Genomic DNA, 17,584 nt, shown 5'->3' on the forward strand with positions numbered 1-17,584 from the left:
AGAGAAAAAAAAAAAGGAAAAAAATGCAAATCAGCTATCTTCCCTTGTTTTTCTTGCCCTTGAGAGGGTGGTAAGTTGGTTCAGATCTTGGAGGTAGTGTAAGGTAGGTTTAGTTTTAAGTGTGACTCAAAATGCTTAATTTGGGTTTTCTTTTTTTCTTTTTGGTGCTGGTCCTTGGGCTTGAACTCGGGTACTGTCCCTGAGCTTTATCTGCTCAAGGCTAGTGCTCTTATCACTTGAGCTACAGCCGCACTTCTAGGTGTTTTTTTCCTTCTTTTTTTTTTTGGGGGGGGGGCAGGCATTGGTTAGTTTGAGATAAATTACATGGAAGCCAGGCACCAATGTAATCCTAGTTACTTGGGAGGCTGAGATCTGAGGATCACAGTTCAAAGCCAGCCTGAGAAGGAAAGTCCATGAGACTTTTTTCCAATGAACTACCAGAAAACTAGAATTGGTAGTATGGTTCAAAGTGGTAGAGTGCTACCTTGAGGAAAAAGGCTCTGAGACAGAACCCAGGTCCCGAGTTCAAGCCCCATGATTGACCCACCCACCCCCCCTAAAAAAAGTCCCCAAGTGCTAGTGGCTCACTCCTGTAATCCTAGCTACTCAGGAGGCTGAGATCTGAGGATCGCCATTCAAAGGCAGCCTGGACAGCAAAGTCCTTGACTCTTATCTCTAATAAATGATCAGAAAACAGGAAGTGGCACTGTAGCTCAAGTGGTAGAGCACTCACCTTGAGCTGAAGAGCTGAGGGACAGTGCCCAGGCCCAGAGTTCAAGCCCCGGGACCAAAAAAAAAAAAAGTCACCTGGACTTTCCTGCCCAGGCTGGCTTTGAACCGTGATCCTCAGATCTCAGCCTCCTGAATAGTTAAGATTACAGACATGAGCCACCAGTGCCCAGCTTCAATGATTTTCCCCCCCTTTGATGGTAAGATCTTGTTTATATTATAAAACAGCAAGGAATTAATTATATGGAGTCTTTACTGAGGGATGGGTAACATTTCCTTATTGGGATTCTAGAAGATACAGACAAGGAGATAGGGTACCCAGTTTCAAAGTAAGGGTGTCTATCTCTGGGGTTGGCAGCTTGGAGTTGAACAATCTGAGACTTGCTCCCTTGGGGATACTCACTAGTCCCACTGCCACCAATGTTGGTGAACGTGACTTTGGAATCTCAGCTGCCATTTAGTCTTTCCAGATCTCTGTGGACAGACTCGAGGTGGGGATGGAGGCAGCTCTCAGCCTTGGTAACTGAATTCTCATGCTCCCTGCCACCAGCTGAGCCCTGAAGACTGTGATTAATGATCAACAGATCTGACTGGGCCTGCTGTACCCACAGACTTCCAGAAGGTGGCGCCAGAGGACTTAAACAATCACCAGTGGGCGGGGCTGATGAGGCTGCTAGTGGGCGGGCCTTAAGAATACAGGGTTTAAAAAAAAAACACACGGGTAGTGAGTGCCCCCACAAGGCCTTTTCTGGGAATGGCTGGCAGGAAACAAGGAGACCAAATCTGAGACACTTCTCTTTTTCACAGTGTCTTCAGAAAGGCTTTGTCTTAGCTTTTGTTTGCCTACTGTAGGTTGCCTGCCTTGTGCTCCAAGCTGAAGATGCCACTATCAAAGTCAAGCTGTCTTCAGAGCCCTGGGCACATGCTGGGATAACAGGGAACATCCATCCATCCATCCACTCATCCATCCACTCATCCATCCACTCATCCACTCATCCATCCATCCATCCACTCATCCATCCACTCATCCACTCATCCATCCACTCATCCATCCATCCACTCACCCACTCATCATCCATCCACTCATCCATCCATCCATCCATCCATCCATCTATCCATCCATCCATCCAGTTGGCAGTTGGCAAGGGTTTCTAGACCCAAAGATAAGGGTCATTGTCTTCTATTTTTATGGTAGCTCAGTCTCAGCTATGTAGAGGGCAAAGCTGAAGTTTGAGGCCTGTTAGAATGGTCAGCAGCTCAGGCCATATCAGCCCTCTTTCCAGGGATCTCAGGAAATGGGATCTCAGTGGTTCAGCATCACTCCCTACTTTATTTAGTATCTCTGTTGTAAAAAATCTTGGGAGGTGAGCCGAGCGCTGGTGGCTCACACCTGTAATCCTAGCTACTCAGAAGGCTGAGATCTGAGGATTGCGGTTCAAAGCTAGCCAAAGCAGGAAAGTCTGTGAGACTCATCTCCAATAAAACACCAGAATACCAGAGGTGGTGCTGTGGCCCAAGTGATAGAACACTTGCCTTGAGCTGAAGAGCTGAGGGACAGTGCCCAGGCCCTGAGCTTAAGCCCCATGACTGGAAAAAAACAAACAAAAAACAAAACAAACAAAACAAAAAACAACCTTTGGAGGCTGGGAATGTGGCTTAGTAGTAGAGTGCTTGTCTAGCATACATGAAGCCCTGGGTTCGGTTCTTCAGTATCACACTCATAGAAAAACCCAGAAGTGGTACTGAGTGTGAACTCACCTTCAGAAGGATTTGTTTGGGCTTGGAGGGATATAGTCCTCTGGCTTTTGTTTTGATTTGTTTTGTTGCTGTTGTTTTTTCCCCTGGGCCAGGGGCTTGAACTGAGAGTCCACTGAGGAATCGAACCCAGGGCTTCATGCTTGCTAGACAAGCACTCTACCACTAAGCCACATTCCTATTCCTAGTTCTCTGTTCATTTGAGGAGCATCTTAGGGTGTGTGTATACTTGGGGGTAGGGAGAGGAAGCTCTCTAACCCAGAGCCTGGGTGCTGTCCCTGAGTTTTTGTTTGTTTGTTTGTTTTTGTCAGTTGTGGGGCTTGAACTCTGGACTTGGGCACTGTCCCTGAGCTCTTCAGCTTAAGGTGAGCACTCTATCATTTGAGCCACAGTACCACTTCTGGTTTTCTGGTGGTTTATTGGAGATAAGAGTTTCATGGACTTTTCTGTCTGGGCTGGCTTTGAACCATGATCCTCAAATCTCATCCTTCTGAGTAGCTAGAATTACAGGCGTGAGCCACTGGTACATGGCTTCCCTGCGCTTTTATACTCAAAGCTAGCACTCTGCCACTTTGAGCCACAGCTCTACTTCCAGTTTCTTGTGATTCATTGGAGATAAGAATCTCATGATCTTTTTTTTCCCTGGGTTGGCTTTGAACCACAATCCTCAGATCTCAGCCTCCTGAGTAGCTAGGATGACAGGCGTGAGCCAAGTCATATCAGCACTGCCCTGCCTGCTTTGGTCTAGTGTAGTGATTAATGTATAAACAAAAGGCTGAAAAGCATCCACTGTAACGCCCTGTTACAGCACCACAACACCTCACTCACCCTGCTTTCTTGGCAGCACATTAGCTCATTCCTGGGACTTTAGCCTCCTCAGAGAGGAGGCTAACTAGGAGAGGCTAGCCAGAGGGAAATGCACCTATTCTGTGAGTGGAATTAAGAAAAAGGTGGTGGCTCACACCTGTCATCCTAGCTACTCAGGAGGCTGAGATCTGAGGATCAAAGTTCAAAGCCTGCCCAGGTAAGAAAATCCACGAGACGCTTATCTCCAATGAACCACTGAAAACTGGAAGTGGTGCTGTGGCTCAAGTGGTAGAGTGCTAGCCATGAGCAAAAGCAGCTCAGGGACCAGTGCTCAAGGCCCTGAGTTTAAGCCCCAAGACTGGCCAAAAAAGCAAAAAGAGATGAGCCTTGGTTGGAGTTAGCATTAGTAAAGATGGGGCTGGGTGGGGGATGGGAGGTAGCACAGTGGAACACTTGGCCCTTGTGCTGTCCTATAGCAGATGGAAGACGCCTTTGCCCAGCCTTACTAGGAATTCTGTCTGCACTGTCAGCTCTTTGTCAGAAAGATTGCCTTCCAGGAAAGCTGATGCCCACTCCCGGCCTCCCAGCTGGAGGGGTTATTAATACATAAATAGCAGTGGTAACCCTGATGTTGCTTCCCAAGTAAGACCTGCGCTTACCCAGCTTACAGCCTTAGGGAGCCAGGGCGGTTTCTCCTTGGACACTTCAGTTACACTGAAATATGATGACAGCCCTCCTCTGGCCTGGTTTGCTGAGGCTGTGGCCACACCTCCTACTACAGAGCAGGGCTGTGATTGGGCCCTGAAGTAGAAGAGTAAAAGGCCTTTTGGTCTCCAGGGCCTGGTTTGAAGAGCAGTCAGGCCAAGGCTAGACTTGGAGATCACCGACTTAGCAAAGACAGGGCTGGGAATGTGGTTTAGTGGCAAAATGCTTGCGTAGCATGCATGAAGCTCTGGGTTCGATTCCTCAGTACCCCATCAACAGAAAAAGCCGCAAGTGGTGCTGTGGCTCTGTCCCTCAGCTCTTCAGCTCAAGGTGAGTGCTCTACCACTTTGAGCCACAGCACTCCTTCCAACTTTTTGTTGATGTGGTACTGAGGAATCGAACCCAGGGCTTCATGCCTGCTAGGCAAGCACTTTACCACTAAGCCACATTCCCAGCCCAACAGGTTGCCTTTTCTATAGTTGATTAGGAAGGATTTACTCTCCTACAACTATAGTCTTCCCTGGGCCTAGTATTGAGTAGAAATAAGGTACCCACTGGCTGAAGGAGAATGAATGCATGCATTCATGAATGACATAGGCAGAGCCAGCTCAGAGGCCCGCCTAGCAAGTACAGAGAGACAAGGAAGTCAGCCTGTTTTGACTTGGAGAAACCATGGCTTCATTAGTTTTCTTTCTTGTCATAACAAGCCTTCAGCAGCATATAACTCTTTAATAGCAATGGCACTTAATTAGCTTTCTTGAGAACAGTGTAGGGGTGGTGGGTTTGGCTGGTGGTAAACATTTCTGAAGAGTGTTCACTGCCTCTTTTGCACATTACTGCAAAAGTAAAAGATATAAATACTGCAATGGAGAGGGCATCGGCAAATTCTATACTTTGGCCAGGCACTGGTGACTCACGCCTGTCACCCTAGCTACTCAGGAGGCTGAGATCTGAGGATCGTGGTTCAAAGCCAGCCTGGAAGGAAAGTCCGTGAGATGCTTATCTCCAATAAGCCACCAGAAAACAGGAAGTGGTGCTGTGGCTCAAAGTGGTAGAGCGCTAGACTTGAACTGAAGAGCTCAGGGACAGTGCCTAGGCTGAGAGTTCAAGCCCCATGACCGACAAAAAAGGAAAAAAAATCCCATACTTTATAATCTGTTTTCATGTTTTACCAAGGGAAGCTGGGTAGATAGTACCAATGGCCAGTCGAACACGACAGTTCATAAATGAAGTTGTTCAGGCCAGCTCACATGGGCTTCTGAGCAGGTCTCCTTTTGGTAGCCTCATGCTAATTTGAAGCTTACTGGGGTTGCCTACTGATTTTTTTTTTTTTTTTTTGGTCAGTTGTGGGGCTTGAACTTTGGGCCTGGGCGCTGTCCCTCAGCTCTTCAGCTCAAGGCTAGCGCTCTACCACTTGAGCCACAGTGCCACTTTAAGTTTTCTGGTGGTTTATTGGAGATAAGAGTCTCATGGACTTTCCTGCCCGGGCTGGCTTTGAACCGTGATCCTCAGATCTCAGCCTCCTGAGAAGCTAGGATTACAGGCATGAACCACCAGTACTTGGCATCCTACTGATTCTTTTCTTTCTTTCTTTTTTTTTTTTTTTTTGTGTGTGTGCTAGTCCTGGGCCTTGAACTCAGAACCTGGGTGCTGTCCCTCAGCTCTTCAGCTCAAGGCTAGCACTCTACCACTTGAGCCACAGCACCACTTCCGGCTTTTTCTATGTATGTGGTACTGAGGAATCGAATGCATGCTAGGCAAGCATTCTACCATTAAGCCACATTCCCAGCCCAGGACCAATTTCTTGAGCTGCTTTTCTCTGGGAGGTAAGACAGGCCTTAGCAAAATGACAGCAAAAAAGAAGTGCCCTGTAAGTAGAAGCCAGCTTTTCCATCATCTCCAAAGCCAAAGGCACTATGGTATCCAAAGCTGTCTTCAGTCATCCTTCCTTATTTTAATCCACATCTGGTCTGTCTTTTTCTTATGCCCACAAAGTTTACCTTTCTTCTTTATCTCCATGGACATGTATTACCTTTGCATTCTGAGCCTCCCTTTGGCAGTAGCTATGATGGAAAAACACTAGTCCGGGGTCAACTGGGTTGTGTGAAAAAGCAAGAAAAACCCATAGCCTGAGTTCTGTTCCTCCTCCCTTTTCTCCAAATAGTGCCTTGCTTCTGGCCTAGCTGGCCTTAGAGCATAGTTCCTGGCGTTCTCCCATCTCCTCATTCTTCCAAAATTTGCCTTCTAGTGACTCATCTTTCCAGTAACTAGGCCTTTTCCTTTTTCTCTTTCTTTTCTTTTTTTTTTTTGTTGCTGCTCCTGGAGCTTGAACTCAGGGCTTGAGCACTGTCCCTGATCCTCTCTCTGTGCTCAAGCTACCGTGCCACTTCTGACTTTTTCTGAGTAGTTTATTGGAGATAAGAGTCTCAAGGAATTGTCTGCCCAGGCTGGCTTTGAACTGTGATCTCAGCCTTCTGAGTAGCTAAGGATTGCAGGTGTAAGTCACCTGTGCCTGGTTTAACAGGCCTTTTATTCCCTGGATGATCCTTGACTTACCTTCACCCTGCCCTCTCCTTTCTGACAGGGTGTCATTTGGTTATTCGCCGGGCGCTGGTGGCTCACGCCTGTAATCCTAGCTACTCAGGAGGCTGAGATCTGAGGATCGCGGTTCAAAGCCAGCCCAGGCAGGAGAGACCGTGAGACTCCTATCTCCAATAAACCACCAGAAAACCGGAAGTGGCGCTGTAGCTCAAGTGGTAGAGCGCTCGCCTTGAGCTGAAGAGCTGAGGGACAGCGCCCAGGCCCAGAGTTCAAGTCCCACGACCAACCAAAAACAAAAAAAAACCTTGTTATTCTCCTGCTTCAGACTTCCAAATGTTGGTATTATAGGTATATCCCACTATACTGTATTAGATGCCTGTGTTATCATCTACTATGTCTGCTAGCACAAGCTGGAAAGACAAGTGGACACCTGTCCATTCATCAGTTCCATTATGATGTATGGATTCATTCTTCTCCCATCTATTGCTTCTTCAAAATGGCTGCCATGTGTTTATCACATGTCATGCTGAGGATAGATACTCTCAGATGGTGAAGTTTAGGGGGTCTGTGAAACTCTTGCAAATCAATTTTGTCCCTGATGGGAGGGGACAGTAACTGGACCCAGGAGAGAGAGAGGCACCAGATATACCATACAATTGTTTTGCACAAACTGAGAAATGTGTGTATTTGCTGTCGTAAAGTACAGTTGAGTTTAATGAACTCTCCTGAGTGAAGAGAGCTCAATAGCCCTTCCAGGAAGAGAAAAGGAAGGCAACCTCAGCATGTTACAACAGCTTCAATGGTAATATAGCTAAAGGGCTTTCTGGAGTGCTTTTAAGCCTGGTGATTGGTGGACCGCCTAGGAAGTGCAAGTGAGGGAAATGCTTAGAGAGCCACGCCCATCTTTCAGCTGGCTGAAGGCCAGCCCACGTGGTAATGACAACTGGGAGAAAGTCCTTCTATTGAGGAATCCAGTCTTGGTCAAGAGGGAAGAAAAGACACAGAGCAGAGTATAAAAATGACAGACTGAAATGAATGTGTGTGATACATCAATGCAATTCCGGCAATCGGGAAGCTCAGGCCGAAGCATCCAGAGTTTGAAGGCAGCTTGTGCTACAGAATGAGATCCTGACTTAAAAAACCAACCAAGGAGCCTGGCACCGGTGGCTCATGCCTGTCATCCTAGCTACTCAGGAGGCTGAAATCTGAGGTTCACGATTCAAAGCCAGCCCAGGCAGGAAAATCCGTGAGACCCTTATCTCCCATTAACCACCAAAAACTGGAAGTGGCACTGTGGCTCAAGTGGTAAAGCAATTGCCCTGAGCTGAAGAGCTGAGGGACAGTGCCCAGGCCCAGAATTCAAGACCCAGGACTGACCAAAACAAAAAACCAAAAAAATCCCAAAACCAAAAAACCCCAAGAATTGGGAGTGTGGCTTAGTGGTAGAGTGCTTGCTTACCATGTACAAAGCCTTGGGTTCGATTCCTCAGTACCACATAAACAGAAAAAGCCAGAAGTGGCACTGTGGCTCAAGTGGTAGGGTGCTAGTCTTGAGAAAAGAAAAAACAAAAGGTCAAGGACCATGCCCAGACCCTGAGTTTAAGCCCCAGGACTGGCAAACAACAACAAATACACATAAAACAACAACCAGCCAACCAGGTCTGGAGGCATAGCTCAAGAGGCAGAGCACCAGCTGTCAGCAAAAGATGCTGAAAATATAAGACTCTGAGTTCACATCCCCGTACCACCACCACCACCACCACCACCACAGCAACAAAGCAACAAAACAAATAGCCAACCAAACAAACATGGAAGAATGAATCAGAGCCTTGGATAATCAAAGGCAGCACCATTCCACGGTCAGCAGGAGTCCTTGGGTTGAATGCTAGCAGTGGACGTGGACAGGGCAGACATGCTCCTGAGGATGTTTCTCAGAGGAAATGGAACTGTGTGAATCTGAGAGAGGAAGGGCACTATGACCCTACACTCAGAGGTCCTCCTGGGACCCCTGTACTATCCCTTTGATCACCAAGGAAGCAAAGACTCTGGAGATGTACTTATAGCTAGGAATCACTCTGAGGAGGTAACTCCCCAGGCCTCTATGGCTAATTACCCCCACAGGAACCAGTGGAATGCTGATTTGAATCTGTGAAAAGCCACAACTCCAGTAACTCCTACAAAAGCAGCAAATAAACATTCTGGAAAGAGGGTGGCTGGGAAGGTGGCTCAGTGGTAGAGTGCTTGCCTTGCATGCATGAGGCCCTGGGTTCGATTCCTCTGCACCCCATAAGCAGAAAAAGCCAGAAGTGACGCTGTGGCTCATGTGGTAGAGTGCTAGCCTTGAGCTGAAGAGCTGAGGGACAGTGCCCAGGCCCAGAGTTCAGGCCCTATGACTGCCCCCCCCCCAATCTGGTGGGGCACTGGCAACTCATACCTGTAATCCTAGCTACTTAGGAGTCTGAGATCTGAGGATTAGGGTTCAAAACTAGCCCAGGCAGAAAAGTCTGTGAGACTCATCTCCAATGAACCAGCAAAAAAGCCAGAAGTGGAGGTGTGTGTGGCTCAAGAGATAGAGGACCAGGCTGGAGTAGAAAAAAAACCCAAGGGAGAGAGTATGAGTCCTTGAGTTCAAACCCCAGAACTGGCACACAAAAAAACAAACAACTCTGATGGCTCACACCTGTGATCCTAGCCACTCAAGAGACTGAGATCTGAGGATCAACGTAGAAGCCATCCCTGACAGAAAAGTCCCTGTGGGACTCTTATGTCCAATTAACCACTCAAAACCCGGAAGTGGCGCTGTGGCTCAATTGGTAGAATGCTAGCCCTGAGTTCAAGCCCCACAAATAAACAAACATCGTTTCTCCCTTTCAAGCAGCCCAGCTCACAATGACTTGTGGTTATGAAGCCAGAGTAGCTTGGTTTGGAATACAGTCAAGCTACTGGGCCTGCCTATAGTGTTTGTGTATGTTCTTCTCCAAGAGGAAAGATAATGACACAAAGCCTTCAAACCCCAAATACCACTAGAGAAACAAATAATAGTAGAGTTGCCATATATGTGCCAGGCTTCTGTCCTTGCGTTTTTCCCCCCATACCTGCCACTCCACCATTACACTCTATCTTTCCTAGAGCTGCTGTTAATATCCTAACTTTGTACACGAGGAAATGGGGGACTTAGTGAGGTCTCATTTGGGAAGCATCAGATCTGAAATGTGAGCCCACTTGGAGCCTAAATGTTCACATATAGTCATCTTTCTTTTTCTTCTTCTTTCCCCCTCCCCCTCCATCTCTTCTTCCTCCCCCTCCTCTCCCTTCTTTCCCCCCTCCTCCTCTCCCTTCTTTCTCCTCTCCTCCTCCTTCTCCTCTTCTTCCTCCTCCTACCTCCTCCTCCTCCTTCTCTGGGGCTTGAACTTAGGGCCTGGGCTCTACCCCTGAGCCTTTCTATGCTCAAGGCTAGTGCTCTACACTTGAACCACAGCACCACTTCTGACTTTTCTGAGCAGTTTCTTGGAGATAAAGGTCTCACAGAGTTTCCTCCTGGGCTGGTTTCAAACCACGATCCTCAGATCTCAGCCTCCCATGTAGCTAGGATTACAGGCATGAGCCACCAGTGTCTGGCTTCCTTCATTTTCTTATATGCTTCATTCTAGAGTTTAGAAGAATACCCAGGGCCTCTCCTCCTTTGATCTAACAGCACTTGTCTGTCCATCAGTGCTCACTGAGATCTCTAGATCATTCCAGGTCAGATTAGAACCACTAACATCTCAGGTGATAAATTCCTCGATATTAGGAATTATAACATGAGTCCAAGCTACTTAAGCTCTTCTATACAGCCAGGATCTATAAAGGTAGAATTGTCTGGAAAGATACCTTGGATCTTCTAGGAAATATTTTCCTTCAGGAAAATATTCCTGAAGCCTGTAAAGGAAAGCCATTATTAGGCAGACGATCCTGAGTAGTATGAAACCATTGATCTGGAAATGTGAGGTAGACAAATAATTGTGTGAGCTCTTACCTTAATACAGAGAAAAGCTGTAGCCCCTCCTCTAAACAGTCCCCAGACCTCTAGCTCAAAACCTTTATTACAGATCAATTCACCACATGCTGGTGGTTCACGCCTGTAATCCTAGCTACTCAGGAGGCTGAGATAGGAGGATCATGGTCCAAAGCCAGACCAGGCAGGAAAGGTCAGGAGACTCTTATCTCCCAACGAACTACCAGAAAACCAGAAGTGGAGCTGAGGCTCAAAGAGGTAGAATGGTACCCCTGAGCAAAAGAGCTCAGGGACAGTGCCCAGGGTCCTGAGTTTAATCCCTACCCCCACCCCCCAATCAACTTTTCCCCAATCCTCAAGGTCACAGGGCCTGCTGAAGTGGCCTTCTATCTTGTTTCAGGCTATCCACGACATAACCCCTCCATCTTTCCCTAGGGTGCTTCTTAAGACACCCCCTCCCCCCCCCAATTCTGTGGCACCAGGCCTCAGGATGAATTCCTATTGGCATCTGGATGGTTTTGCTTTTACTCCACAGCTGGCCTTCCAGACCCTTACCATGCGTCCCCACTACCCAACATTCTCATTCTCTCTCTCTTTCCATCCTTATTGTAGATCTGAACACATTTCCTTCCCCTCCCCTCCCCCCTAGGTCTGAGATCTGCCTGCACTACAACCCCAGCCTCATCCACGACGTCTGCTCTCTCCTGTGACCGGCACCAGAGACCCCGCTGCCGAGCTCCCGTGGACTTTTCTATTTTCAAGTATCCATGCAGCAATGGACCAGCGCTACGCCCCGCTAGCGCCGCGTTGACCCCCGGATGGCGCATGCGCGGGTGCTTGGCGGCGTGGATCCCAGCGCCCCGGAGGCTGGTGCGTGCTCACCGATTCCTTCCCCCTCCCATATCCCGCCCCCCCCCTTCCCCACCACGACGCCCGCGCCGGGTTGGCGGGAGCGCGCGTGCGCGTGCGCGCCCTGGAGGCGTGTGGAGTGCAGGCAAGGGGGGGGGGGAGAGGCGTGTGCAGGGATGTGACGCGCATGCGCAGTAGCAGACGGCGGCGCGCGAGCCCAGCTTGGGAGATGGCGGCGGCGGCGGCGGCGGCGGCGGCGCCTAGAGTGTGAGCATCACCCCCGGGGAACCGCCGGCCCGGGGAACCAGGGCGATCCGGTTCCCGCCCTCCCACCTCGCCCACCATGGGCAACGAGGCCAGCCTGGAGGGTGGCGCTGGTGATGGGCCACTGCCGCCCGGAGGCTCTGGCCTGGGGCCGGGCCCCGGCCCGGGTGCAGGGAAGCCTCCTTCAGCACCAGCCGGCGGTGGACAGCTCCCCGCGGCGGGCGCGGCGCGGGCCGCGGCTGGACCTCCAGCCTCGGGTCCGGGTCCCGGCCCTGGCCCTGGCGCAGGCCCCGGCAGGTAAGCTCACGTCTGGGGACCCAGGGACGGGGTCGGAGGAGACAGGGTTGCTGCAGCCTGAATAAGCCCCGTGGGCCTGAGAGGTGCCACGATCTCACGGGCATGGAGGTTTTTGGGGGTGCACGTTGAGCTCTGCCAGATGGGCGTGAGTCAGGTGGTCGTGGGAAAAACAACCAACCAACCCCCCCAAACCAGCCCCTGGTTTACCAGCCTCTGCACCCCCACTTTCCACCATCCATCCCCAGTTTCTTGCCAAGCAAGCAAGCCCGAGAGTCTCAAGGCCCTGTAGAGCGTGACTCCATCACGAACTCCCAAATTCTTCTCTTCAAACCCTGGGGTTCTAACCACTCAGGAGGGGCTTATGTAACCTTAGCTTGGTCTCTCCGCACTAGGGGAGCAATGGGATGGAAAACATCCTCCCTTGTCTGCCAGTGTCTGCATGTGTCCATTGTGTTGGGGCCAAGGAAAGAAGACAATGGGAGTGGCTGTCAGGAAAGATAAGTGTCACCGTAAGGAGCTGAGAGATATGGAAATAGTTGAACCGTGAACTCCGTCTTCTGTGTTCCTCAGGCATTTAGTGGCTGTTAACCATCTCTGGGCAAGAAAAACTGCTCGCTGGTGAGCAGTAGGCCAAGCTCTACTAATAGTCATGAGCATTCACCAAGATTTAGGGAATATACATTCAGGTGAAGGGGGGAAAAAAAAAGCTATGAAATTACCTAACCCCAGATAAGCCTCAGTGACTTAGAACACCACCTGGATCAAACCAGTGGAAAAGCAGAAACACATGTAGAATGCTTTCAGCAGAACATTTCTGACCAAATACTGTGATAGCAGCTTGGTTTAAACATTTGCCAACGCACATTCTGTAAAAACATAAAACAAATCAAGTTGCAGTGAATTGCAGAGGAGAGAGGAATGCCAACATATAAGTCAGTAGATGGAAAACTCAGGAAAACTACCAAGAGATGACAAGATAAAATGGAAGATATTATTTTTTGAACCATCTAAGCCTGGGGGAGTTGTTACCCCCATCTAAGGAAAAGGCAAATAGCTTTGTCTTCTCTGTGTGGTAGAAGTATGTGTATCTCTATCTATCTATCTATCTATCTATCTATCTATCTATCTATCTATCTATCTATCTATCTATCTATCTATCTATCTATCATCTATTTGTCTGTCTGTCTATTTGCCTGTCTATGTCTCTATCATCTGTCTGCTGTCTCTTCATTTGCCTGTGTCTGTTGTATTTATTTCTCCAAAAGTCTTTTTCTTCTTCTTCTTTTTTTTTTTTTTGGCCAGTCCTTGGGCTTGAACTCAGGGCTTGGGTACTGTCTCTGAGCATTTTTGATCAAGGCTAGCACTCTGCCACTACAGTCACACTTTCACTTATAGCGTATGTGTGTGTGTGTGTGTGTGTGTGTGTGTGTGTGTGTGTGTGATTGGAGATAAGAGTCTAGTGGGCTTTCTTGCCAGGGTTGGCTTCGAACTGTGATCCTCAGATCTTAGCATCCTACGAAGCTAGAATTAAAGGCATGCGCCATCAGCACCTGGTGAGAAGTCATTTCTGAGACAGCTAACAGTGATGAAGGGCTATTAGCAGCCTGAAACTGGTCGCAAACAAGCTAGCCTGTGAGCATCCCTTTTAAGAGGTAGATCTGCCCATTTTACATCATCTATTAACAGTGATGCAGTTGGATAACACAACTCTTAGCATTGCATATACTGACTATCTTGCTGCGGGGTTGAGTCGCTGTTTGGATTTTAGCTTGACAGAAGCATAGTCAGACTTAAGTACTCCACCTCCTAGGAAAAGCTTCTATAACTGAATGGAAAAACACCTTGCTATTAGGAGCTCTCTGTATGGAGAATTAGCCCTTTCTTTTCTGGTTAATCAGACAGGCTGCTCTGCTAGTGGTCTATCAGATGTTGCAGAGCCCACAAGCAGGTAGAATTTTGTAAAGATTTGGACAGCTGAGAGAGATAGAAAGGAGGCTGGTATGTACGGCTCATATTCCTTTTCAGCATTTCATTTTTCTTCCATATATGTATCCTGCTGCAGGGCAGAGCCATGAGCTGTTGGAAATTAGGGGATCGTGGGTTCTTGTTTGATTTAGCAGACACACCATGTCTTCCTTGCTATGGGCAAGGCGCTGTCAGGCTCAGGAGGTGAGCTGGCTCTTTGTTATCAAAGCTCAAGACCAGAGATGCTTCAGAGGTGGAATTTACTCTTCCAGCCTATATTTGGCTTATCATAATACCTCAGCTGCCTGGGCAGACAGCTGCATAGGAAGACAGAGACATGGTCTGTCTCTCCTTCAGCACTGGAATGGCTTCTACTTCCTTTCACCAGTTCGTCTCAGATACCTGATGCCAAATTTAGTTTGTTCTGTTCTGAGATGCTGCTGAACTGATTGGGCCCATTGGTGGAGAAAAAAAATCCCTCAGGCCTATGCCTCTGGGCATTCAAGAAAGAGTACTGCATAGGGATTAAAAAATTTTCTTTTTCTTTTCTTTTCTTTTTTTTTTTTTTTTTTAATTTTTTTTTTGGTCCAGTTGTGGGGCCTGAACTCTGGGCCTGAGCACTGTCCCTCAGCTCTTCAGCTCAAGGCTAGTGCCCTACCACTTGAGCCACAGCGCCACTTCTGGCTTTTTTCTTTTCTTTTCTTTTTTTTTTTGTCGGTCGTGGGGCTTGAACTCTGGGCCTGGGCGCTGTCCCTCAGCTCTTCAGCTCAAGGCGAGCGCTCTACCACTTGAGCTACAGCGCCACTTCCGGTTTTCTGGTGGTTTATTGGAGATAGGAGTCTCACGGTCTCTCCTGCCCGGGCTGGCTTTGAACCGCGATCCTCAGATCTCAGCCTCCTGAGTAGCTAGGATTACAGGCGTGAGCCACCAGCGCCCGGCCCCGGCTTTTTTCTTTTTGCTTATGTGGTGCTGAGGAATCAAACCCAGGGCCTCAGGCATGCAAGGCAAGCGCTTTACCACTGAGCCAACTTCCCAGCCATCTTTTTTTTTTTCTTTTTACCATTCCTGAGGCTTGAACTCAAGGCCTGGGCATTGTCCCTAAGTCTTGCTGTAGACTAGTGCTTTACCACTTGAGCCAGAACACCACTTCTGGCTTTTTCTGAGTAGTTTATTGTAGGTAAGAGTCTCATGGATTTTCCTGCCTGGGCTAGCTTTGAATGTGATCCTCAGATCTCAGCCTCCGGAGTAGCAAGGACTACAGGCGTGAGCCACTGGCATCTGGCTAGGGATGTATTTTTTTTGACAGCACGATTGTGAATTTTGTTGGGCACTGGTGGTTCATACCTATAATCTTAGCTACTCAGGAGGCTGAGATCTGAGGATCAAAGTATGAAACTAGCTGGAGACCTCTTATCTCCAATTAACCAGCAAAGAGCTGGAGCTGGAGGTGTAAAAATGCCAGCTCTGAGTGGAAAAAGCCAAACAAGAGCTCAAGGCCATGAGTTCAAGCCCCAGGACTGGCACAGAAAGAAAAAAAAAAAGATTGTGAGTTTTTTCTTTTCTTTTTTGGTCAGTCATGGGGCCCAAACTCTGGGCCTGGGCACTGTCCCTCAGCTCTTCAGCTCAAGGCTAGCGCTGTATCACTTGAGCCACAGTGCAACTTCTGGCTTTTTCTGCTTATGAGGTGCTGAGGGAATCGAACCCAGGGCCTCATACATGCAAGGCAAGCAGTCTACCACTGAGCCACCTTCCCAGCCCCAGACTGTGAGTTTTGTAGCACTGAGAAACCTCATAAAGGTGGGTAGAGGGCTGAAAGAAGGATGATTGTTTGGCTAAATCTAGAAGGAGTTTCTGCAGGAGTTGAATCATGGTTCTTTCCTATGGCTGTATTACCTCTTGCCACCTCAGGCTGAATCAATCCGTTCATCCTCATCCTCAGCTGATTGGGGCTCTGTGTGGGGTCAGCTCCAACTGATGGAGAGCCTGACTTGAATTCCATAAATAGCAGTGTGACACATCTATAAGGCTGTCTCTTAGCCCATTGGGATAAAGCTCCCCATGGGGAACTTTGGGCCTCCAAGAGTCCCTCAAGGAAGAACTTCCTGTTTCTCACCTCAGGGTTGCTCCCTAGAGTTATATTGGCTTTACCTTCCACAAGGAGTGTCAGATGGGAAGATACCTGAATTTTGTCTCAGATGCCATTCTCCAAGCTGTGTGCCCTGGGATGGGCTGCATCCTTCTAAAGGAAGGGGGTTTCTTTATTTATCTCTTTAGATATGCCTAATGTACAATAAGGGTACACAACTTGATGGTATTTTACCTATATACTCACCTAGGACATGACAGACTACCAGATCAAGACAGAACCTTACCAGTACCCCAGAAAGTACTTTTTCACAAATTGCACATTGACTAGGTTCATGACTAAAAGTGGTAGTGTGTCTGGCTGGCAAATGCAAGGCTCTGAGTTTTTAAAAAATGCATACTAGCTGGGCATGGTGGTTCACTTCTGTAATTCTACTTCTTCAAAAGGCCTCCTATGGGAGGATCATAGTTGGAGGCCTCAGCAAAAACTGATGAGACCTCATCTCACCAATTAAGCCAGGTGTGGTAGTATGTGCCTATGATCCTAGATACTGAGAGGGATAGGTAGAAGTGGTTCAAAGCCAGTCAGGGCAGGAAAGTCCATGAGTCTCTTATCACCAGTGAACTATCAGAACACTGGAAGTGGAGCTGTGACTCAACATGGTAGAATGCTAGCCTTGAGTGAAAGAGCTCAGGGACAGTGCTCAGGTCCTGAGTTCAAACCCCATGATCAACAAGGAGAAGAATTTTACCCCAAGAAGGAGGTAACCAATTTTATGTTTATTTTCAGGGGAAAAAAAGGGATAGTTTTGTATATCACCATTTCCAACATTAGTAGAAGTAGTGAGAGGCTGTTGATTAAAAAAAAATTGTAATGGAGAGATTAGGAGAAGAGAAGCCATTAAAAACATTACAATGGAAAATTTTATCTTTGGGCTGGGAAGGTGGCTCAGTGGTAGAGTGCTTATCTTGCATGCATGAGGCCCTGGGTTCGAGTCCTCAGCACCACATAAGCAGAAAAAGTCTGGAAGTTGTGCTGTGGTTCAAGTGGTAGAGCACTAGCCTTGAGCCGAAGAGCTGAGGGACAGCGCGCAGGCCCAGAGTTCAGGCCCCACAACTGGCCAAAAAAAAAAAAAAAAAAAAAAAGAAGAAAGTTTTATCTTTTTTTTCCAGTACAGAGAATTGAACTCAGGACCTTGTGCATGCTAGGCAAGCACAAAGCTATATTCCCCAGTTCCTATTATGGAAAAATTTTAAACATGCACAAAAATAGAAAGAATAGTCTAGCAGGCTTCTGTGTTCCAATCGCTATACCACAATCATTATTAACTCATAGCCAATCAAGAGCTACATATCTTTTTCCCTTTCCATTTCCCACAGTATTTCAAAGAAATAAGGGCTTTGTATTAATGTGACCAAATATGATCAATACATCTAGGAGATAACAATAACAATTCCTCTGGGCTGGGAAGGTGGCTCAGTAGTAGAGCGCTTGCCTTGCTTGCCTGAGGCCCTGGGTTCGATTCCTCAGCACCACATAAGAAAAAAGAAAAAAAGCCGGAAGTGGTGCTGTGGCTCAAGTGGTAGAGTGCT

The 17,584-nt window shown here is 48.0% G+C and overlaps 1 protein-coding gene across 2 annotated transcripts in view; it reads left to right on the forward strand.

The window, feature by feature from the left end:
* The first annotated feature begins 11,638 nt into the window (after positions 1-11,638).
* LOC138824081 (protein bassoon-like) overlaps positions 11,639-17,584 on the forward strand; it is a 72,622-nt gene continuing 66,676 nt past the window's right edge. Inside the window, exon 1 of one of the 2 annotated variants that reach the window (XM_070017780.1) lies at positions 11,639-11,941. In XM_070017780.1, the coding sequence (XP_069873881.1) occupies positions 11,724-11,941 (218 nt within the window). In that variant the 5' untranslated portion in view covers positions 11,639-11,723. The remainder of the gene's footprint in view (positions 11,942-17,584) is intronic. The other variant, XM_070017778.1, reaches the window with a different exon arrangement.

The sequence above is a fragment of the Dipodomys merriami genome, unplaced genomic scaffold, assembly GCF_024711535.1.
Source record: "Dipodomys merriami isolate MVZ:Mamm:240054 unplaced genomic scaffold, mDipMer1.0.p SCAF_125, whole genome shotgun sequence".
In the NCBI taxonomy this organism is placed as follows: Eukaryota; Metazoa; Chordata; class Mammalia; order Rodentia; family Heteromyidae; genus Dipodomys; species Dipodomys merriami.